The sequence below is a fragment of the Dipodomys spectabilis genome, unplaced genomic scaffold, assembly GCF_019054845.1.
Source record: "Dipodomys spectabilis isolate Male_0828 unplaced genomic scaffold, ASM1905484v1 ptg000030l, whole genome shotgun sequence".
In the NCBI taxonomy this organism is placed as follows: Eukaryota; Metazoa; Chordata; class Mammalia; order Rodentia; family Heteromyidae; genus Dipodomys; species Dipodomys spectabilis.
The window spans coordinates 5128587-5152324 of record NW_024870707.1 but is presented as its reverse complement, the minus strand read 5'-3'; the positions used below and the strand labels follow the sequence as shown (position 1 = coordinate 5152324).

The following is a 23738-nucleotide window of genomic DNA, read 5'->3' as shown; positions in this document are numbered from 1 at the left end:
GATAGATACTGATACATGCAAAAGTGGTTGGAAATAGGGCCCAAGGGTCAGAATGTTTGCCTAGCAAGTGAGAAGGCCTAAACTCAAGCCCTGATCCTGCAGACCAAACAGACAAACACCCAAAAATAAAACAAAAAGAGAACAGAGACAGTGAGAAACAGTCCCCCTTTGGCAACTTCTTCCTCAAGGGGAACCAACCGCTCTTTCAAGTAAGGAAATAAGCAATGCAGAGTTTCATAAACTTGAGGTTGCCTTAGCAATGAGTTTTCAGCACAACGCTTGTGTCCAGCCATCAGTCTTGGCCAACAAGGACCTGAGACACTGAGCAGTGAGCAGTGGCAGGCAGGGCCTCTGCAGGGGTCTAGCAACCTGCCCTGGAAAGAAGGGGCCTGAGACTCTGGGCAGTGTTTATTCTCTCTTTAGGTCAGAAGTGACTCTGACCAGCCCTATTTATTTTTGTTTAGTTTTACCAAGGAAGAGAGTCCATCAGCAATGGACTTGTGAGGCTGGGGCATAAGCTGGTGTTTTGGCCTCGCAAGCCACTGCACTTTAGTTTACGTTTATTCTTCCGTAAGACACGTGACTGTTGCAAGACAGATCTGAAAATGCAGAATGGCTTGGTCAAGAGACACCACTAATGGCTCACACCTTTGACACAACCATGGCTTCCTTGTTGCCTCCATGTTTGTTTTCAGTCCTTTGGTGTGCAGAAAGGAACCGATCTCAGTACGTAGCACGGGCTGATTTGGATCTCAAAATCATCCCACCTCAGCCTTCTGCGTGCTGGGATTACAGGCACGCGCCACCATGCCTGGGCTCTGATTTTATGTAAACATTTGACCCTACACTTCTGCTCACAGGCCCCCTCAGCGTTTTGTTAATGTTAAGCAGAAGCAGTAGAGTGTGTGGTTTGAAAAGAGGTCTGAGTTTTTGCAAGTACTGACCAGCTACAAGACCTCAGTAAAACCTTTCCACTCTGCTGAGCCTCAGTTTCCTCAGCTGTAATGGAGATACCCCTGGGCTTTGTGGCCAAGACTAGAGAGAAAGGTTTGGACTAAAGGGTAAAAGTAGCTTAGATTCTGGACTTGATTGGGTTGTTTGAGATCATCTTCCAGCTCTTCCACAGACTCTGGGACTTCAATTCACTGTGCCTCCATGACTTGGACTGTGAAATGGAGCAGTCACAGAAATACATTGGGGAGTTGTCAGGGTTGAGTGACTTAATGAAAGCCCAACACTTCAATCAGAGCCTGGCATACTTGAGTGGGGTCTGTGGGAGCCACCTGCCTGGAAGCAGGTATGCCACTTGGCTGCCGGTGTTTCTAGGGGCATCTGATGCCCTCAGAGAAATACAGAGTGAGCTATGTCTTCATTTCCTCTCTGAAGGAGTCTGCAATGCCGCAGCCTCACGTCAGGCTAAGAAACCATCCTCCCAGCCTTTTCTGTGGCTTAGTTTCCTATCTAACGAGGCAGCCTGAGATGGAACACATCAAAGGAAAAAGAAAACAAAAGACTTTCTAATTATCCCAAATCTTAAGCCAAAGTCAATGCAAAATATCAATCTTCATATTCAATGTGTGTGTGTGTGTGTATGTATCTGTATGCTATGTCCGTTCTTCCTGTAGTCAATGTGGAAAATCCAAGTGCACAGACATGTCAGTTCCCAGGGGGAGGGCTTTCTATTCCCTTTGGAGCAGAGGTGAAGAGACTGGAGACAGTTCAGCCTCTTGTTCCCACGTTCCCACGCCAAGTGTCCTTGAATGAGCTGAGCTCTGGCATCTCTGTTTCCTTGCTGGGGAAAAAAAAAAGCAGATTTCAGCATCTGCTTCTAGGGGTAGGGTGGTAGTGAGGATTAGTAGTTTCCTGTGAAAACACTTGGCCCTGGTACAGAGAAGGACCATAATCACCAGCATCTATTAATTTTTGTTATAGACAGGCACTTTACTACTTGAGCCACACCCACTGATAGTTTTTTGTGTGTGCGTGGTAGTGGGATTTGAACTCAGGTCTTCATACTAGACAGCAGTTGATTTTTTTTTGTGCTGATGCTGGATGAACTCAGGGTCTCAGCGCTGTCCCTGAACTTTATTGCTCAAGGTTAGTGCTCTACTATTTGAGCCACAGGGCCACTTTTGGATTTTTGCTGGTTCATTGGAGATAAGAGTCGAATGGCCTTTCCTGTCCCAGCTGGCTTTGAACTGCGAGTCTTAGATCCGCTGAGTAGCTAGGACTATAGGCATGAGCTATTGGCCCTGGCAGGAGACAATGTTTAGGAAGAGGGCAGTGAAGAAGATAAGAAGGCGGAGAACTGAAGATGGACTGTTGGGTTTGACCATTGAGTGGTCTGTGGTGATCTTGGGAGGAAGAGGCTTTTGGTAGAGCAACTGGAAGGATAGAAACCAGATTTTATGGTGTGAGGACTAAGAAAGCTTGGGTTTTCCTTAAGGATTCAGGTGGACCTGTTGCAACAATGAGAAGTACAAAATGTCATGTCAAAACCAGCTTTACAATGTCGGAGTGGGGGGGGGGAGGGGGGTTTGATTGGGTGGGGGGGAGGGGGGAGGGTGGGAAGGGAGGTACAAATAAAAAATAAGAAAAAAAAAGAAAGCTTGGGTTTTCCATTTGGAGGAGGACCCGGGTTTGGTATAAAGCAGAGAAGCCACGGTGTTGTTCAACTTCCAGGAAACAATGAATCAGCTATATTTCTAGCTCAAGTGCCATCTATCCAAGGCCCTGGCTTCGTCTCTAGACATGTCCTCCCACACCTCCTCTGCCTGTTCTATTTGTCAGTCCGTCAGAGTCCAGCCTAAGTACTGCTCCTCCAGGAAGCCCTCTCTGCCTGTCCTGTATGCAACTCTTGTTAGAACAGCAAGTTCGGATCTCCCAGCTCACACGTGTTCTACACCTGTAAGCACACACCCGGAACTCTCAGAGCAGAGCCTTCTCTCCCTAATAGGTATTGATGTCTTTCTTATTTATTTGCCACAATAAACCAACCTGAGAGCACAGACTACCTCTGAGTAGCTATTGAATGAGGGAATGATTCATGGTCTAGGGGCTGATGGTTTAGGCAGGCACGCGCGCGCGCGCACACACACACGTATATGTATATATTGATGGGAAATCAGACTTTCTCCAGGGTGCAGTGTTCAAGCTAATTAGTCAATAGATGGATAAATTCACCATCTAATTGAAAACCTTTTCCTCTGACCTTAGTGGAATTCTAGGCAGAATAAGATTGAACAAGACTGACAACGTCTCTGTTGTCATTAAGGATTACTTCCTGCTAGTGGGAGAGACGGAGAGACAGAAGATAAGAAATCGATGCATAAGCAAGATGATTATTTATTATTTTGGCCAAGGCTCTCGTGGAAACAGAGGAGATGATATTGAACAAAGTTACTAGATAAGGCGTGGGGTGGTCTTCAGAGAAGGCTTCTCAGAGGAGGTGACTTTTGGCAGATGAGCTAAAGTTAGTGGGAAGACTTTAGCTGGGGAGCCAGGTGCTCATTCTATAATCCCTACTTCCTCAAGTGGCTGAGATCTAAGGATCCCAGTACAAAGTTAGCCCAGGCAGGAAAGTCCATGAGACTGCTAGCCACAATTAATTACCAAAAAGCTAGAATTGGAGGTATGTTTTAAATGATGGGATGCCAACCTTGAGCTACAAAGCGAAGGGACAGTTCCCAGGCTTTGAGTTCAAGCCCTAGTACCAACACACATACACACACACACACACACACACACACACACACCCCACACCAAAAGTTGATCAGTGGAGCTGGTTCCAGTTTGATGGAGGTTGAGTCAGTGGCACCCATCTTATTAATGGATGGCCCAGGCTGGAATTGTGGCATTGAGTTTGGGTTTATTGCTAGGTGAGCAGGAGAACTCTGAGTGGGACACATGGGGATGCTGGGCTCTGATGTTTCCTATCAAACATCTAATAGTGTTCTTCCAAATCTGAGACATGGAGACTGGATCGGGTCATCTCTAGCTCCAACATATCAATTACCTTAGTCTGTCGATCATTGGGGCATCAAAAGGGGGAAGTGTTAGGGGAGCTGTTGTTGAGGTTGATTTCACAGAGCAACGGCCCACGTCCCTATCTCCTGGGTCCCTGGTCCCTGGATTGTGTTAGCCTTTCAACACCTCTTATCTGCCCCAGCAGGCAGGGGCTCAGCTTTGCAGGTCAGTCTCTGAGGCAGCAACTTGGACCTAGAAGGTTGTCTCCTCCTCCTCCTCTTCTTCCTCCTCTTTCTCCCCCCCCCCCCCTCCCGCCACCTCCTCCTTCTTTTTTTGGCAGTCTGGGCTTGAACTCAGGGCCTGGGTACTATCCCTGAGTGTCTTTTACTCAAGGCTAGCACTCTACCCTTTGAGCCACAGCACCACTTCCAGCTTTTTTTTCTGTGTATGTGGTGCCGAGGAATCGAACCCGGGGCTTCATGCATGCAAGGCAAGCACTTTACCTTTAGGCCACATTTCCAGCCATCCTTCTTATTTTTTAATTATGCCAATACGGGAGCGGCTTGGCTGCTGTCCTTTAACTTTTATGCTGAAAGCTAGTGCTCTACTACTTGAGACACAGCTCCACCCCTGGCTTTTTGCTGGTTAATTCTAGATTAGAGTTGCACAGATATTCCTGCCCAGGATGGCTTTGAACTGGGATCCTCAGATCTTAGTCTCCTAAATAGGTAGGGTTACAGGTGTGAGCCACCAGCTCCCAGCTCCTTCAATCTTTAAACGTTAACTTTTTAAAATTGTTATTAGAAAGATGATGTGCAGAGGGGCTACCGTTGCATAGGTCAGATATGAACACATACATTTTTTGGACAATGTCACCCCATTCCCCTCTCCAAGTTTTTCTCTCTCATCCCTGCCCACAAGCTGTATAGCTCATTTTCAACATAGTGTCTAGTGAGTACCACTGCTGCATTTGTCCACCCTTCATTCCTCCATTTCTGTGCCCCCTTCGCCCTCCAAAAGACAGATAAGTGAACAGACAGGACAAAAAGAAAAGAGAGCGAAAGTAGCAAAAAAGAAAACAACCTTGTGTTGTCATTTCCTAGAGTTGATTTTGATGGATATGATTTTGTAACAACCATTTTATTGTTATTATTAAGGAGTCTTACAGAGGGGTTATAATTCTGTAAGCCAGGTGATGAGTGGGCAGCGCCACCCTTTCCTTCATTCTCCTCCATTTTCTTCTGCTGTCCCTCCTCTCAAGTTCAATATTTTGCATAGTGTACATTGTATAATACAGTGGCCGCGCTTGCTCACCCTGCCTTCTTCAACTAGTGGGAGACGAGGGAGGAATCTCGGTCATTGGCACAATATGATATGTGTTCTTTCTTGGTGTTTCCACCCTTTCTCAATTGCATATTGGGGTCTTTGGTTCTGAAAGAGACGACATTGTCTTCTGCATATGCCATGGTCATCTCATGGACACAGCTTTGTTCATACTGCCCCTTCTACCTGAAACGCTTCTATTTCCTTCCCTTCTACTCACCACCTGTCAGGACTGGAGGCGGCTCTGTGTTTCCATGGAGGCATTTCTGCTCTCTCTTCCCGGGAAGTGGGCTTCCTTCTGGGCTGCCTAACTTGAATCTTGACCCTTGTCCTTTGGTTTTTATTTGGATTTGTCCCAGCTTGCAAAGCCAGGCTGCAGACAAATGGAAGTTAAGATCTATGCCACACATGGATTTTTGTCTCCATATAATCACACAGAGCACACGGGAAGGGAGGGAAGTGTGGTGGCAGAGAGATCCAGATTTGCATTCTAACCATTCATATATTCATTCATTCATTCAGCAACTATTTATAGAGCCCCTACTGTGATCCAGGACTTGAACCTGGAAACAAGGACATAATGACAAGTAAAGCAACATGACCTGAAAGCACATTATTTTGCATAAAAGGTAGATAATAGATGATGGATGGATGGGAAGACAGATGGAAAAGTGATAGATGGATGGATGAATAGATGACATAGGATTTATGGATAAATGGTGGATGGATGGATAGATAGATAAGATAAGATAAATATGGCCTCTGTTATTGTGAAACATAAAAAGGGAGGGAAGATAGACATTGATCCATGAACCAGATAATCTCACCAAAGAGGTGAATATGGCTACTACAACAAGGACAAAAAATAGAGGTCCAAAGCATAGGGTAGTTGACCCATTTGGATGGTAGGGTGGAGAGGGGGTCAAAAAGCATAATGAACCTCAGTTTCCTCACTTGGAAAATGGAGGCATCAGTTACCCAGCTCACTAGATTATTTAAAAAGGCTTAAATGAGATAACACTCACCATGCACATTGCTTTAAAGTGTCAGCAAATATTGTTATAACGAAGCCGGGCACTGGTGGCCCATGCCTGTAATCCTAGCCACTCAAGAGGCCAAGATCTGAGGACTAAAGTTGGAGGCCAGCCCATGTAAGAAACTCTTATGAGACTCTTTTCTCCACTTAACCATCCAAAAGCCAGAAGTGGAGCTGTGGCTCAATTGGTAGAGCACCAACCTTGAGTGAAAAATCTAAGGGACAGGGGCTGGGAAGGTTACTCAGTGGTAGAGTGCTTGCCTTGTATGCATGAGGCCTTGGGTTCAATTCCTCAGTACCACATAAGCAGAAAAAGCTGGAAATGGCGCTAGGGCTCAAGTGGTAGAGCGCTAGTCTTAAGCTGAAGAGCTGAGGGACAGTGCTCAGGCCCAGAGTTCAGGCCCATGACCAGCAAAAAAAAAAGAGGGGGGACAGCACTCAGGCCCTGTTCATAATTATAGTAATGAAGGAGATGTGTTGGCAGAGTACTGAAGGTAAGCAGTAGACCTAGAGAAACACTTCCTGAAAGGGGAGATTCCCAGACTCATTCTAGTCTTGTTACCCAGTCTCTATTCCAAACCTACTGGCCAGAATTTTCCAGTGAGAGGCATATATATATATATATATATATATATATATATATATATATATATATATACGTGTATATATATATACACATATATGTATATATATGATTTAAAAACACTTCTAAATGATAGATTTAGCCCATATCAAGCCACTGGAGGAATGTGAAGTTATAAAGAGAAGGAAAGTAACAATCCCCCTTTGCTTTCTTCCTTCTCTTTGCTCATGGAGGGCCCCAAGGGAGACCCCCCCCTTCCAGGTCAATGGTGTGGTGGGAATCTTTTCCAAACCTCAAAATCAAAGAAAGCAAACTCATGGTAAGGACTGGCATGAGGGATTTTTTTCCTTTTCTTTATAAAACTTTGTCATACGGAATGTCTTTCTGTGTGTGTTGTTTTTGTCTTGTCGAATATAGCACACCCACCCCAGCTTTATATATATAGATGCAGCCCGTGTGTGTGTGTGTGTGTGTGTGTGTGTGTGTGTGTGTGTGTGCTGGTCCTAGGGATTCTAGGGATTAAACTCAGGGCTTGAGTGCTGTCTTTGAGCTTCTTCCTTTTTTTTTTTTTTTTTTGCCAGTCATGGGGCTTGAACTCAGGGCCCAGGCACTGTCCCTGAGCTGCTTTTGCTCAAGGCTAGCACTCTACCACTTGAGCCACAGTGTCACTTCCAGCTTTTTCTATTTATGTGGTACTGAGAAAGTGAACCTTGCATGGTAGGCAAGCACTCTACCACTAAGCTACATTATCAGTCCCCTGAGCTTCTTTTGCTCAAAGTTATTGCTCTACCTTTGAGCCACACCTTCAATTTTGGCTTTTTGGTGGTTAACTGAAGAGTCTCACAGAGTTTCCTGCCAGGCTGGCTTTGAACTGAGATTCTCAGATCTCAGCCTCCTGAGTAGAATTACAGTGTCTGGCTCTTCTTTTTTAATTTGATGCCACGGGAGTTTGAACTCAGGACCTTTTGCCTGCCAGGCAGTCATGCTACCACTTGAGTCATATCCCCACCCCTTTTTGTATTCATTGTTTTTTTTTTTACATAGAGTCTCTCTCAAATTTATGCCCAGGTTGGCTCGGATTGTGATCTTCCTTTTTCTACTTCCTATGTTAGCAGAGAGAAAAAATACAGAGCACCATGTCCAGCTTTTACTGGTTGAGATGAAGTCCCATGAACTTCTTTATCTGGGTTGGCTCTGAAACATGATCCTTCTTCTCTTAGCCTCCTGAGTAGCAGCTAGAAGTACAGGTGTGTGCCCCTGAGTCAGAATAGTTTAGAATAGCATAGTCAAGACCCACGTTATTTCCTAGCCTTTTGGTGGGAGTCCAGGTTGTTTTCAGTTCTGCCAACAATAAAACTGACCTAACTAAAGTGTTTCTTATAATTTATAAGTGTCTAAAGAATAACCATGAAGGAGTCAAATTTCTCAAATATGTGTTTTTAATTCTAATGAATATTGGAAGACTTGCTCCCCGAATCTCCATCCGATCATGGATTCCTACACGAAGGAGGAAAGGCATGCATCTGGAAAAGCTTCTGAGGACTTTCAGATGTGCAGTGCAGAATTAGAACTCTCAGCCCAGAGCAGAAACAGAATGACCTCCAGGTGCCTGGGAAGGGTGGGGCTGAGGGAAACACCTAACAGCTATGGAGTGGAGTCCCCAGGAGAGTGAAGAAAGAATTATCCGTCTTCCTATCTCCCTGGAGCTGAGGCAAACCCCACTTCCTTTAGGCCACTTCCTCCATGGTATGTCTATAAAAATGCCGTTGCAAGATGGAGGAAGGGAGGATCGGAGCTTTAGAAGTTTCCGAAGACCTTCTGGGTAGGTGAGCTCTTTCGCTGATGGCTGCTGCTCTCTCTGGGGACGATTCAGTCTCTTGGGAGGCACCCAGCCTTGGCTGAGGGGTCTGGGGGACCTGCAGTGCTGTGTGTGACTTTCATGTTCAGGTGTGTTCCAGGAGATCAGGACTTCTTGTGTGTGTGTGTGTGTGTGTGTGTGAGAGAGAGAGAGAGAGAGAGAGAGAGAGACAGACAGACAGACAGACAGACAGACAGACAGACAGACAGACAGACAATGTTCTCCATTGCAGAACAAAGCCAAGATGAAACTCCTGCTTCTTGCTCTTCTGGTTGGAGCCGCGTCTGCTCTTCATCTGATGCGTAAGTCTCCTTTGCCTTTGGTCTTTCTCCATTGTTCCTTCCTACTCCCATTCTCTGATGCTTCCCTCACTTAGAATTTCTGTGTACTTGAGGAATCAGAACTCAGTAGCCACAAATGGAAAGAACGCTTTAGGACATCCATGATGTTCACACTCCAGGTTCTTCTGTGACGGTCTCAATTGTGTTCTTTCTATGTTATGACTAACATATTCCCCATAATGATCACTTCCTTTTACCTATGTGTCATCTCCTCTAGTTTTCCTCGAGCCTCCATGTAGTACTATATACCAGTTTTACAAAGAATGAGAGAAATTGACTGGATGGTTGGTGGAGCTCGGCGCAAGCCCACAGATGACCAACTCTAGTCTTCCCTCCTAACTGCCTAGACTTCATGGGGGACGTGGGTCTCCTTGTGGAGACTTGGTTCTAGATTCCTCTGCCTGAGTACTCTGGTAAGGCAGTGGGGGAGCAGTCGCTGTCCATGGTCCTGCAGAGACCAGGGGAAGACGTGAAGGAAGAACACTTGGTCTTTCTCCTTGCCAGGTGCTGATACTCCCAACTCTAAGAGTCCCTTGGAAGATAAGAGCCTGACTCGGGAGGAGGAGTGGCCCACTCAGGAAGTTAAAGATCTCCTTTCTGGGGAGCTGATGGAGCTGGAGGAGGCCGAGGGCTCTGGAAGTAAAGAGATCTCTGAGGAAGAAGGAGCTGTGCAGCCAGTCTCAGCCCTGGATATAGCAAACAGCAGCTTTCAGTGTCCTGCAAAAGAGGACACAGTGGAACTGCTGGGCATCCCTGGATGCAAAACTTGCCACTACATCCTGGTGACAGCAGCCGCAACTTTCAGTGAAGCTCGGGTGAGGGGTCCATGGCTGAGGCTGGGAGAAGGGCAGGGGGTGGGGCACATGGCTCTGAGCCTTCCTGTCACAGATCCTGCCCCTCTTTGGGGGCTCTAGGGGGTGTTCCAGAGCCAGAAAACTCCCTCAGAGACACTGAAAGAAGAGGGGAGGGCCAGGTGGAAAAGTTGCCTTTTGTTCTATCTAAATCGCTGTGCGAAGGCAGTAAGCAGAGGAACTTTGGGGGCTGAGAGACGGAAGACTTCCCTATAACTCTGAGGAACACCCCCTCCTTTCTCATCCATCCATCCCCTGCAGCATGTTTGCCAAAGGTGCTACCGGGGCAGCCTCGTCTCCATCCACAACTCCATCTCTAATTACCAAATCCAGTGCTTTGTCCAGAAGCTCAACCAGGGTCAAGTCTGGATTGGAGGCTGGATCTCTGGCTCGGTAAGGGAGATGGGGGGAGTACCACAGCCACTGCAACTTCCTCTAGACTTCCCTAATGCCCTGCTAAGTCTGGGGCTGGTTTGCTCACCACTGAAGTGGGAGTGGCTTGTGCCTCACCTCTTGCTGGGACATTAAAATGATCACATCATCAGGATCAACACCGAAGGTGAGGGTGATGGGTCAATAGTTTAGTTGACCAGGATTGGCGGTCAATGATCAAGGGCCCAATGGGCAGAAGGCAGAGCTAGCGAGGACTGTGCTGACAATGCCATTCTGCCTCCTCCTTAGACATCAGTTACCTCCCTCCCTCCCTCCTTCCCTCGCTCTCTCCCTTCCCTTCTCCTTCCTCTCTTCCCCAGGGTTACTGCAAGCGCTTTTACTGGGTTGACAACAGCTCTTGGAATTTTGCAAACTGGGCTAAGTGCCAGCCTTCGGCCCACGGGGGCAGCTGCGTGTCCATGTGTGTCCAAGGTACAGTGGGCTGGGAAGGAACACCAGGAGGTCTTGGAAAGGGGGGAGGGATGTCCCAAAGAGGAGGCTCCAGGAAGAAAGCTGGGGTCTCCAGGGGGCTACCTGGCATTGGTGGGAAAGGTCTTGGGGACTGAGTGGGGGTAGACAAGATGCCGAAGGGTCCTTGCTGTTCTATCTTCACAGGAGGCCGCTGGCGCACATCTCACTGTTGTAAAAGGCTCCCCTTTGTCTGTTCCCGTTGAGCACCCTAGACAGGAGTTCAAATCTACTGCACCGTGGACAACTGCCTCTCCCCTCCCACCACCTCCCTAACAATAAAATGGCTTCACTGAAACAGATGTATGCTCTCGTGTGATCCCTGGCCACTCTACTTCATCTCACTTTCTCCCAACCCTCGTGCCTTTCAAGCGGTTACCATTCTTCCAGGACGAGGCAGGGGTGGTGGCCCTGAGACCTGGTGACACAGGAAAGGGTGTAAGTGGCTCTTGTTATGGTACCCAGTCACTGGGAACTTGAGATTAGATATGGTAAGGAAGCAAATAAGCAATCACACATTCCAGACATTTAAGGTTCCCAACACTGTTGTCTCCAAGTCCTGCCCAAACTATGTGTGGCATGTTGTGCAAGGAAATTCACGTATCTCTTGAGCAGTGGATGGGAGGGAAAGCACTCTCTTCTTTCCCTTCAAGTGGAAAAAATTCATGGCACGTACTGGGCATTGCTTCTCACTCAGATGCTAAGGTGGCCTTAGAACCCATTTTAGTGCCAGCTACCTGTCCCGAGAGGAATTCTCTACTCTTCTCCCAATGTCTCCAAACACCCATGTCAACCCAAATCCTTGTCTTGGGTTCTACTTCTGGGACTCCTCATTCCTACAGGTCCCTTCGGCAGTGGTAGGGTCAAGAAGGGGGCAGGAAGGAGTTTCTGGCTTCCTGGTCATGTCCTGTATGTCTCTGGGTGTCTTTACTAGGTGCAGTTACTGTAGTTTCTCTGTGTACTCTATGCAAGTTTCAGGGGCCCTTGACGAGATGCAGATGATTTTCTTCAGTAAGATGTTTGCTTTTGAAAAAAAAAAAAAAAGACAATGGCTGGGCGTCAGTGGCTCATACCTGTAATGGATATTGGTAGAGCACTAGCCTTGAACACAAAAGCTCAGGGACAGCATCCAGGACCTGAGTTTAAGTACCAAGACCTGCAAGAACAAACAAACAAACAAAAATAATGAAATAAGGATACTGGTCCTATATTTCCAAATACAAAGTGGGCTGTGGGTTTTCTTTTTGCTATTTTTGTATTATCTTTAAATAGTTGTACAAAGGAGTTGCCAGTTTAACAAAGAAGTTTATGAATTCAATGTATCTTGATCAATGTCAACATTCTTCTCACCCATCCTTCCCCTACCGACCCCTTCTTAATTTTGTAGGATTATACATTGGATTCTTGACTCCATCTCTTCTTCTCTTCATTGGGGTATCACTTTCTCTTTGATTTCAACCCATCCCTTTGGAGTACTTGCTTCCTGGTGTTTTATTTTGCTGAACTTTGATTTCGCTTTTCTATTTGAGATCTCCCTTGAATCTATTATATTTCATCTAATACATTTTATACTGTTATAAGTAGGCTCTCCAAGAACCACTGGAGATAAAGAGTTGTATCAGCAAGGCAAGATTTACTTCCTCAGGAAGCTGTGCCAACAGCCAAAACCCTGGCCAGCAAGCACACGGAGCCGGCAGGCTGCTCCCCTATTTATCCCCAAGGAGGCAGGCCACGCCCCTCTGCTCAGATTGGTTGAGCTCAGGTTCATAATCCGCTTGCAATTGGCTAGTTTGAATAGGGTAAAATGTATCACATAAGGTGATCTTGGGTATATTTTGAGTTTACTAATAGTCTTATTCTAAATACGGGGGTTTGTATGTGAGTCCCTCAGCTCTAACAAGAAGGTAACTGGGCTTGGTGGAATGAACACATCTTTAGAATGGAATCCTTGGAGCAAAGCAGACACTCAGAGCTCAATCCTTCAGTTTCCACTGCCTCTGTGTCCCCAAGGTCCTGGTCTTAGTTCAGCTTTCCTGACAGGGATCACTTCCCCCCCACCTCTCAGAAGGTGACTGGTAAGGACCACCAACTCTGTGTACCAGATACTCTTCTGTGAGACCTAATTTAGCAAATCTCTTTAGAGGAAATTCCTGTCACTGTCTTGCTTACAGATAAAAATACTGAGATACAGATAGGCCATCTCTGGGCCATATTATTTTATATATCACATCAACACCCTCTTCAGATGATAAATCACACCCTTTGTGTAATGCAGAGGCTGAGTTTGAAATCCCTATGGAAAGAAATACAAACAGTAAGCCAGAGGTTTGGGAAGGTTGACTCCCTTGGCTGGGTTATTCGAGGGTTATATTTAGATGTACATTTAGATGTATCCAACAAGGATTTGAGAGTCAGACAAAGTGAGTGTGTCACTAGTGTTACTAGTTGTGTGAACTTGAATAAATTATTGGGCCTCCCCTGAGCTTTTGCAGTAAATATGCAGGCTGTAGACATCAATACCCAATTTGTAGGGTGATTTGTACAAATTAAGTACAGACGTAGTGGATATGTAAACCTTAATAAACGGTAGCATCTGATCTGGAATTGTCTTTCCAAAACACCACTTCTGGTTTTAAATCAGACAGGGATCATGGTGGCCACTGATACATCCACTGAAGTCATTAGAACAGCCTTCCCCAGGGTTTGTGAGTAAAGAAAGCAGAGTCATGGGCTGGGAAAGTGGCTTAGTGGTAGAGTGCTTGCCTAGCATGCATGAAGTCTTGGGTTCAGTTCCTGAGTACTACATACACAGAAAAAGCCAGAAGTGGCACTGTGGCTCAAGTGGTAGAGTGCTAGCCTTGAGCAAAAGCAGCCCAGGCTCTGAGTTCAAGCCCTAAAACTGTCAAAAAAGGAAAAGAAAAAAGAAAGCAGTGTCAAATGCAAGAGGGGGTATGGCCCTGGAGAAGAAGGGAGGTCCAGTCAGGAGGCTGGGGGAAGGAAGCTATGAAGTAGGTAAGGAGCTGGAAGATAATGGACTTCAGACTGATCTTTGACTTGCTGTGTCAAAGAAACCCATCAGGCACTCTGAAACTCTATAATAAAAGAACATGATCCAAAGTTTGTGGTGAGCTGAGCACTGGTGGCTCATGCCTGTAATCCTAGCTACTCAGGAGGCTGAGATCTAGGATGGTGGTTCAAAGCCAGCCTGGCCAAGGAAGTCCATGAGACTCTTATCTCCAATGAATCATCAGAAAACTGGAAGTGGTGCTGTGGCTCAAGTGGTAGAGCGCTAGCTTTGAGCTGAAGAGCACAAGGACAGTGCCCAAGGGTCTTAAAAAGTAGGAAAGCAACTGAGAGGTCACTCTGGGGCCTGATTGCTGAGTAATGGTCTCAGCTGCTTATCTCCCTGTCTAACGGACAGCTCTGTAAGGTCCGCTCCTGGATGGGTAGCAGACTCCACCCTCCTCGCAGCAAAGTCTCCCCCATTACCTGCGTTACCTAGGCAACTGGGACACCTGGAAGAGGTCACATCTGCATCCGCTGAGGTCACATCTGAATTTGATGTGGCCACACCTTTCCCCGCCCATACCGTACATAAGGCCTAGCCCAGGCCCAGACGCTCTCTTGCTCTTGTTTTCTAGCTCTCTTGCTCTTGCTCTTCTTTTCTAGCTCTCTCTGCTCTAGCTCTTTCCTCTCTCTTTCCCAGCCACGTGGAGTGCCAACCTTGCCTGGTCCCAGCAGGTCTTCTGAATACCTGAATACCACGTGAGTGCTACTGTTCTTACCCCTCTCTCTGCTCTTTCCTAGCTCTTTCCTCTCTTTCCCAGCTCTCTCTCATTGCCAGGCCTTTCAAAACCACGTGGAGTGCCAACCTTGCCTGGTCCCAGCAGGTTTACTGAATAAACCTACCCCTTACCTGAATACCACGTGCGTGCTGGTGCTGTTCTTACTCGGCTACCTCTTTTTAAAAACCTAACAAGCTCTACTTTATCTGTGGGAAGATTAGACAATTCCAGGCCCCCAAACCTGGTCTTTGAGTTTCAAGCTTTGGAGCTTCTCAGTGAGGAAGTGAAGAATAGAGCCCTCCTCCTCTACATTACTCCTTCATCCCGGGGCCCAGCCCACAGGCAACGTTCCCTTCGATGGCTGGGGTGAGCAATGAGGTTGGCTCTTCTTGTGAGTCAGTATCACCCACCACAAGCCTTCTTTCTTTTTCCTTTCCTTTCCTTTCCTTTCTTTTCCTTTTCTTCTTTTGTTCATCTTGGGTCTTGAACTCTGGACCTGAGCTGCTCCTGGAGGCTGCTCTTGAGCTAAAGGACGTTGTTCAGACTTGAGCACTCACAATAATTGAGTCTGGACATTGACAGGATATGAAATGGACATCTCAGACAAACCAGCACAGGTTGGGTCCCATTTAGGACAACAGGCCCCAGAAAGAAGGGGGCCCATAGTCCCAGCCTTAAGCTGGGTCCAGGGCTGAGAAAATGGGGCAAATTTGTTATTAGTTCAACACTACCCAATCCTGGTGTGGGGCAACAATCCGGGCCCCTTCTCACTTCCCCCCAAAAACTGGGTATAGGGGCTGATTGTGGAGCCCAGCAGTTAGAAGCACCGGAAGTAGAAAATCTCCCAGCTCTCTGAGGTGAGTGGTAGAAGAACCCTAAGTCTGAGTGAAGTAGGACTTGCTGGCCCACTGCCTTTCCTCTCTTCCCTGGTACAAATGAAGCCAGTCTGACTCTGAGTGGACTGTCTCTCCCTGCAGAGTCTGGATTTGGGCTGGGAAGAGTTACAGTTATATAGTTATAGATATATAGTTCTGTTTTTGTTATAGTTATATAGTTCTGGTTTTTTGTTTGTTTTTTGTGTTTTTTGGGGGGGGATCTGGTCGTGGGGCCTGAACTCTGGGCCTGAGCACTGTCCCTCAGCTCTTCAGTTCAAGGCTAGCACTCTACCACTTGAACCACAGCACCACTTCTGGCTTTTTTCTTTTTGCTTATGTGGTGCTGAGGAATCGAACCCAGGGCCTCAGGCATGCAAGGCAACCGCTCTACCACTGAGCCAACTTCCCAACCCTTGTTTTTGTTTTTTAACCTCGGTCACCCTCCCCTCTTTATTTTCCTCCAGATTCTCTAACAAAACAAATATCAGGAGCTGCGCCAGACACACAGGACAGCCGCAAGAAAGGTGCTACAAGATTGAAGGAGGAATGAAAGGCCTGCTGCTCCTGCCACTTCTTCTGGGGACAATGTCTTCTCTTCCTCTAGGTAAGTCTCTCCTCCCTTCTCATGCATCTTTCTCTTTTCTCCTACCTTCTTTTCTTTCGTGCTGGTACTGGAAAACCGGAAGTGGTGCTGTGGCTCAAGTGGTGAAGCTTAAACTTAGGGCCTGGGTGCTGTCCCTTTGTTTTTCTTTTCCCTTGTGGCTAGTGCTCTACCACTTCACTCACACCTCCACTTCTGGAGGTTAACTGGAGATAAGAGTTTCGTCCTGCCCAGACTGGATTTGAACTATGATCTTCAAATCTCAGCCTCCTGAGTAGCTAGGATTGCAGCATGAGCCACAAAGGCCTGGCTTTGTCCCTGCTTTTTTCGCTTTGATGGGGCCGTGGCCATAGTTTCTTCTTTTCAGTTGACTCAGCCCATCCCTGGTGAGATTTCTCCTGGACCTAGAACTGTGCCATGAATTTTGTATGAAGGTGAAGGGCTGGTGAGCTTGTCCTAGGCTTCTTACCTGTGGCTCCTCCCTCCCCCCCCCTCCACATTCACACCTGTGGTGTCAGCCAGAGGGCAGGTTCTTATCCATTGGTGGGTCTGACCCAGAACATCTCTCCTCACCCACTACCAAGATGGAGAGAGGCTTCTTTCTTTTGTTCTTTTTGTTGGTGGTGGGTCTTGAACTCTGGGCCTGGGCGCTGTCCCTGAGCTCTTCAACTCAAGGTGAGTGCTCTACCACTTGAGCCACAGCATCACTTCTGGTTTCCTAGTAGTTCACTGGAGATAAAGACTCATGGATATTCCTGCCCAGGCTGGTTTTGAACCAGGATTCTCAGATCTCAGTCTCCTGAGTAGCTAGGATTACAGGCGTGAGCCACTGGCATCTGGCTGAGAGAGGCTTCTTTTAAAAATATAATTTATTGTATATATAATTTTTATATTTATAATTTTATATTATATATATAATTTTCTTGATCCATTCATCTACTGAGGGGATTTTGGTTCCATATTTTCGTTGTGGTGAATAATGCTGAGATAAACATAGTTGTGCTGGTAGCTTTAGTATATCCTTGTTTGTGAACATTTGGGTAAATGCCCAAAAGTGGGATTGCTGGATCCTAGGGGAGCTCTGTGTGTAGTCTTTTGAGGAATCTCCACACTGCTTTCTAAAGTGGTTGAACAAGTTTACACTCCCACCAACAAGGCAGTAGAGTGAGGATTCTTATGATTGCAGGTGACGTCCTCAAGAAAGCATGAGCCCCATGGTTGGAACTATCCATGGTTCTGGAATACAGGACCTCCTGATATGATGATGATCGATACCTCTTCTTTGTAGAGAATGGTGATGCCCCCCATCTGAAGAGCCCAAAGACAAAAACAGATCTGGGCTAGGGTCTAGATGGTGAGGGGGAGCAAAAGAGAGAGTCGCCCTGACCCAAGAGGTTACTCAGGCACAGGGAGAGGACCCCAGGCTTTAAAGCGTCAAAATGCCTTCGAGGAAGACGAAGAGGAGGAAGAGGAGGAGGCCATGGAGTGGAACCCAGATGCTCTAGACAAGGATTTGCTGTGTCCCAGAGAAGAGGACACAGTTCATGTGGAGGAAGTCAGGAGTGCAAGACCTGCCACTACCGGCTGGTGTGGACCCCTGACACATTTACTGAGGCTACGTAAGTGGCAGAGGGGACTTGAAGGCCTAGGGAAAGAGAAGAGCGTGGCTGGAACCTTCTCTTCTCTATTCATTTAGACTAGTGGTTTTGCAATCACCCAAGGTTTTGTTAAAATACAAGATTTGGGGTTCCCCATTTACAATTTCTGATTTAAGGGGAGTAGGGCTTGAGAACTGGCAATTACAACAGATTTCCAGGTGATGATGATATTGTTGGTCTGAGAGCTGCACTTGGAGAACCACTATTTGGGACCCAAACCAAAATCCAAATAATAGCAATAACAATTCTCTGGTATTAGATTCCTATCCCCATGTTAAATACTATCTCTAGGCAGATTCTGGTGGCTCATACCTGTAATCCTAGCTACTTAAGAGGCTGAGATCTGAGGATCACAGTTCAAAGCTAGCCCAGGCAAGAAAGTCCATGAGATCCATATCTCCAACTAACCACCAGGAAACCTGAAGTAGAGCTGTGGCTCAAAGTAGTAGAGTGCTAGCCTTGAGCAAAAGAGCTCAGGGACAGTGCCCAGGCCCCAAGTTCAAGACTTATAACTGACAAAAAAAAAAGATCACCCCACCTTCCACTGGGTATGTTACCTGGGCAATCACTTCACTTTTTATTGCCAGTCCAGGGGCTTGAATTTGGGGCCTGGGCACTGTCCCTGAGATTCCTTTGCTCAAAACTAGCACTCTACCACTTGAGCCACAGTATCACTTCTGGCTTTTTCTGATGTGGTACTAAGGAATCAAACTCAGGGCTTCATGCATGCTAGGCAAGCACTCTACAACTAAGCCACATTCCCAGCCCTCACTTCACTTTTGAAACAAGAAAAAATGAAGTATCCATGGGGGATTGTTTTCAGAATTCCCCAAATCTGTGATCTGTATTTGCATATAACCTGTGGACATCTTTCCTTCTGCTTCAAATCATTTCTAGAGAACTTGTAATACTTATGACAGTGTAAATTCTACATACATCATTGTCAGGCTTTGTTGACTGGGAGAAAGAATGTGCATGTTCAGTAGAGACACAACTGAAAAAATACTGTGAATCGCCGGGCGCTGGTGGCTCACGCCTGTAATCCTAGCTACTCAGGAGGCTGAGATCTGAGGTTCGCGGTTCAAAGCCAGCCCGGGCAGGAGAGACCGTGAGACTCCTATCTCCAATAAACCACCAGAAAACCGGAAGTGGCGCTGTAGCTCAAGTGGTAGAGTGCTCGCCTTGAGCTGAAGAGCTGAGGGACAGCGCCCAGGCCCAGAGTTCAAGCCCCACGACCGACAAAAAAAAAAAAAAAAAAAGTACTGTGAATCTGTGGTTAGCTGAGAGTGCTGACCATCTAGTGTTTGTCAATCCCTGCGAGCTCTGGTGAGGGCTAATGAGATAAAGCATTCAGAACAGTCATTGGAAGTTCCAAAGGTGGCAAACATCTGGCTTGCTGACCATATAAAGCCCTCAAAATTGCTTTGATACATGAAGAAACGGCTAGATAATGCTTCTCTTTGGGTGCCTGTGGCTTGCTTTCTTGTGTTGATAATTTTTTAAGGCCTGTAATGATCCTATGAATATCCAAAAGGCCAATAGTGACAATAATAGTAGCAATTATTATTATTTATGAATACTAACTCTTATTAATTAGCACCAATCGCTAATTACTATTTGTTATCATAGTTATTATTTTCTGCAAAGATATCCTGACAGTTCCAGAAGCAAAGCACAGGATGGAGGGAGGTGACTTGTCATTTAAAAACTAATGGAGGGATTTTCAAAAGTGGATCCTCCATGTCACCTCTTGCTTCCACAGACCCTCTGCAAGAGATGCCAGAAAGGCAAGCTTGTCTCCATCCATAACAGACATGAAAACAATCTCAAGCCCAGGTCTGGATTGGAGGCCCCCTCAAGAGCTGGGTAAGTCAAGGGTCCCCTAAGGACAGGAAGTTCTTCCTAATCATCTTAAGAGAGTGCCTGCTGATGCCAAGTCTCAGTCCAGTGACAAAGGTGTTCTGAGAGCGGCAATCGAGGATGGCTTGTGGTGCTTTGACAGGATTGTCCACATTCTTCCCCCCGCCCCCCATACACACACATACACCAGATTCCATGCACAGTGACACTATGCTTGCAGAGGGAGATCAGCCACTGTGGGAGTATTTACACCCAGGGTATTGGCAATTGTTATCAAGTAGTCAATTTTTCCCTCACTGCGACAAAACAGCTGAGACCACCAGCTACTATGGAAGGAAGGTTTAGTTCATAGTTCCAATCCATGGTTACTTGGCCTTCTTCGTTGGGGTCTCTGGTAGCATGGTGCACCATGCTGAGGTGTTTGACAGAGAAGACACATGGGAAAGGAGAGGCCAAGGGCCCAGTAGCCTCCCCAAGCACTCTAATGACTTAACTTTCTCCAGCTGGGTTCTACCTCTTAAAGGTTCCACCAGTTCCAAATGGAAGCATGAGTTGAGGACCCAACTTTTAGCATATGGAAGTTTGGGGGAAATTCCAGATCTAAACTGTAACATGTTGCAAAACAAGGCCCCTTCCTACTTCTCATCTTCTCACCCTTCCTCAGAGCTGAATGAAAAACTATATCTGGCAGCCAGTGGCTCATGCCTATAATCCCAGTTACTCAGGAGGCTGAGATCTGAGGATCATAATTCAAAGCCAACCCAGGCAGGAATATCCATGAGACTCTTATCTCCAATAAACTACTAGAAAACCAGAAGTGGTGCCATGGCTCAAGCGGTAGAGTGCTCGTCTTGCAGGGAAAATGTCCAGGCCCGGAGTTCAAGCACCACGACTGACAAAACAAAAACAAAAAAACTATAGTTCTGACTGGACACAGATAGTTCATGCCTCTAATCTTTGTTCTTTTGTCTGTCCTGGGGCTTAAACTTAGGGCCTGGGCTCTGTCCCTGAGCCTCTCTGTGCTCAAGGCTAGCGCTGTACCACATGAGCCACAGCGCCACTTCTGGCTTCTCTCTCTCTCTCTCTCTCTCTCTCTGTGTGTGTGTGTGTGTGTGTGTGTGTGTGCGCGCGCGCACGTGAGTGTGCACGTGCACCAGTACTGGGGCTTGAACTCAAGGCCTGGGAGCTGTCCCTGAGTTGGTTTATTTTGCTCCAGGACAGTGGTCTACTATTTAAGCCACAGCTCACTATGGCTTTTTGCTGGTTAATCAGAGATAGGAATCTCAGGTACTTTTCTGCCTGGGCTGGCTTCCAACTGGGTCTCAGCCTCCTGAGCAGCTAGGATTACAAGTATAAACCATTGGTGCCCAGCTGCAAAGGGTTCCTTTGGGCTGCTTGGAGTCCCCTTCAAGTCGCACCAGCCCCCCACCTTCCCCAAGCTGAAGAACTGGAATTTTGCTGATGGGGAGAGCTGAGATCCTTTAAGCAGAACCAAGTAGTCAGGTGCCTTGGGGGGGGGGGGAGGGAGGGGGGAGAAGCTGGCTGGAGGTCCTTTCCTTCCTCTGATATGAGGATGGCAATTTTGAGTAACTACTGTGATCTGTGAGAAGAACAGATGTGAACAGAAGGTGTGGATGAGGGAGAGGGAAAGAGGTGGGGATTAGAGACAGCTGAGCGACAAGATGCCAGATAGGAGCTGCAGATGTGGGCACCAGCAGGGGTGGCAGATGTGAAGGAGTTTAGGAGAGTCTAAGACCAGATGTTTATGCGCAAGAGGGCTGAGATTCACGTGCTGGCTCTGCCACTTGCCAGCAGAGATTACAGGCACATCGTCTGCCTACACACAGTCGCCATGGTTTTACCTGTACTATGAGGACCAGGCCAGCGCCTACCTCTCATTGTGGTCAGCCTATATACCATAGACCACGTAAGGCGCTCAGCACACAGCCTAGGTCATGGTGAGGAACAGCTAGCTGGTGACAGCCATGGCTGTGGAAGGGGACCTAGAGGAACCTCGGGAGGGACCGGGCGGAACCCAGACCAAGGGGGACAGCGGACCTCACTCTGCTCTCCGCTGTTAGGGGGCTTCTGGCAAGGAGCTCTGTGTGAAACACGCATGCGCCCTTCGTCTGCTCCAATTAATCCAGAGGCACTCAGACCCTGACAAGAAGCTGTCTTCACACCTGTTGAGGTTCACGCTCATTCTTGACATCCATAGTTTCTCTTGCTCATAAATCCAGACTTCCCATAGCATTCCCCGAGTCTTGTTTCTTCCTTGTTCCCTTTGGGGGGACTCTTCCATGTTGGGGAAAATCCTACCAACGTTTGCCGCTGTGGGAGAGGGAAAGGTGGCAGAGCTGGGTGAGGGCATGCTGGCCATCAGGGCCCACCCTGTGCTGTCCAGATGCAGCGCCCCCTGGAGGCCGGGCAGGGACCAGGCCGAACTGTCCCCAAGGCCCCTTCAGCCTGGTGGCTCTGGATCCCGGGAAAGGGGGAGGATCCCCTTTGGTGGGTTGTAGGAAATGGGCCCTCTTGCTTTTGGTTCACTGCGAGGGACAGGAAGGAGGGATTCCTACAATGAAGGCGGCCAGGCTCTCCTCTTCTTCCTCCAACCTGTCTACCTGTGCAGAGGGATCATGAAAGTTGCTTCCATTCGTAGGGACAAAGCAGGGTGGCTGGCAGCAGCATAATTCCCAGGTCCAGTTCACACCCCAGGCCTCAGCCTCTCTCGTTCCTCCACCTCAGACCCTGGGGACATTGACAACATCAAGTTTGTTTGTTTTGGTCTCAATTTTGCACCATCTGGACATTTGGATTTACAGTTGAAGAAGGAAGTTCAGAGCTCAGATTGGGTATTATGAGAGCAGAGAGGGAGAGAGAGAGAGAGAGAGAGAGAGAGAGAGAGAGAGAGAGAGATGCTTCTTGGGAGTGTATTTTCTACACAGGGCCCAGGGAGAATGTAAATATTTGTGTGTACATGTATGTATGTGCATATGTATTTTGGTGTCTACATGAGAAAATACACACTTGTGTATATCTGAACACTGTAAATGTGTGTGTGCATTTGTGTGTCAGTGTGCATTTATGTTCAGAGTGCATCCCTTTAATACCTTTCTGAATATCTGTGAATACACCTGTCTATCTGTGAATGCGTGTCTGTGCGGCTTTCTGCCCTTATGTTCAAAATCTGTGTGTGCACATATGTGTACCTCATTGTCTATGATCAGATGCATGTGGATATTTGTTTCAGTGTGTGTCTGAGCATGCCTGTGTATAGAAGTAGGTTTGTGTGTGTGCATGTGTATCTGTGTACACAGCTGATATGATCTTAGGAGAAACCCCTTCTCCTCCTCGGGTTTTTTCTAAATGTTGGGTTTCTAAGAGTGCTGGATTTTTTTTTTAATGGCTATCCTGGGGCTTGAACTCAGGGTCTGGGCAATGTCTCTGAGCTGCTTCTGCTCAAAGCTAGTGCTCTACCACTTGAGTCAGAGTTCCACTTCTGGCTTTTTTGTGGGGAGAGGGGTTTGTTTATTGGAGGTAAGAGTCTCACAGACTTTTCTGCTTGCTCAGGCTTTGAACTGAGATCCTCAGATCTCAGCATCCTGAATAACTAGAATTACAGGCATGAGCTACTGGTGCCTGGCTGGGTGCTGGATTTTGGGAAACAAAACAGGAATTGGAGACAGCCCTGGAACGTGAGTAATGGGGAAATGACAGGAACAAGTCCCTTGACCATAGGGAGCCTCTGGCCACAGGAAGAAGGGTCTTGGAGAGACCAAGAACCTTACTGGTGCTGGACCCTAGGATCTATTTCTAGGTGAAAAGACTTCAATGGTGGAAGGGCCTGTCTTTCTATCTTGGATGGAGATAGGGCCAGGCAGCTCCTAAGCATTGTCCCTAGGGATCCTGGGGCAGGAGGCGTGGTAGCTACATGTAGGGTCCCACCCAGGTTCTCACTGGAAACTGAAACAAGCCAATTCATGCTCTGTTCACACAGGAACCGTGAAGCCCACTGCAGGGTTGGAAGGGTGAGCAGAAGGGAAGGTGTGCAGGGATATAACAAGTCAACGGATTGTCAGGCTCCTGCTATCAGGGGACAAA

The 23738-nt window shown here is 47.2% G+C and overlaps 2 protein-coding genes and 1 pseudogene across 3 annotated transcripts in view; all 3 read left to right on the top strand.

Annotated features, from left to right (window-relative positions):
* The window catches only part of Slc43a3 (solute carrier family 43 member 3), a 41466-nt gene extending 23256 nt beyond the window's left edge, over positions 1-18210 (top strand). Inside the window, exon 13 of one of the 2 annotated variants that reach the window (XR_006147009.1) lies at positions 18192-18210. The gene's annotated coding sequence lies outside the window, so the exon portion shown is untranslated. Of the gene's footprint in view, positions 1-14109; positions 14121-18191 lie in introns of those variants that run through there. The other variant, XR_006147010.1, reaches the window with a different exon arrangement.
* Positions 8699-11127, top strand: LOC122105248 (bone marrow proteoglycan-like). Its single transcript, XM_042676406.1, has 6 exons — positions 8699-8730; positions 8999-9068; positions 9612-9922; positions 10220-10351; positions 10711-10822; positions 11006-11127. Exons 2-6 carry the CDS (start codon positions 9011-9013, stop codon positions 11062-11064), a joined length of 672 nt encoding a protein of 223 aa, XP_042532340.1. The 5' UTR covers positions 8699-8730; positions 8999-9010; the 3' UTR covers positions 11065-11127.
* On the top strand, positions 16055-21779 carry LOC122104797 (annotated as a pseudogene).
* Positions 21780-23738: the final 1959 nt, after the last annotated feature.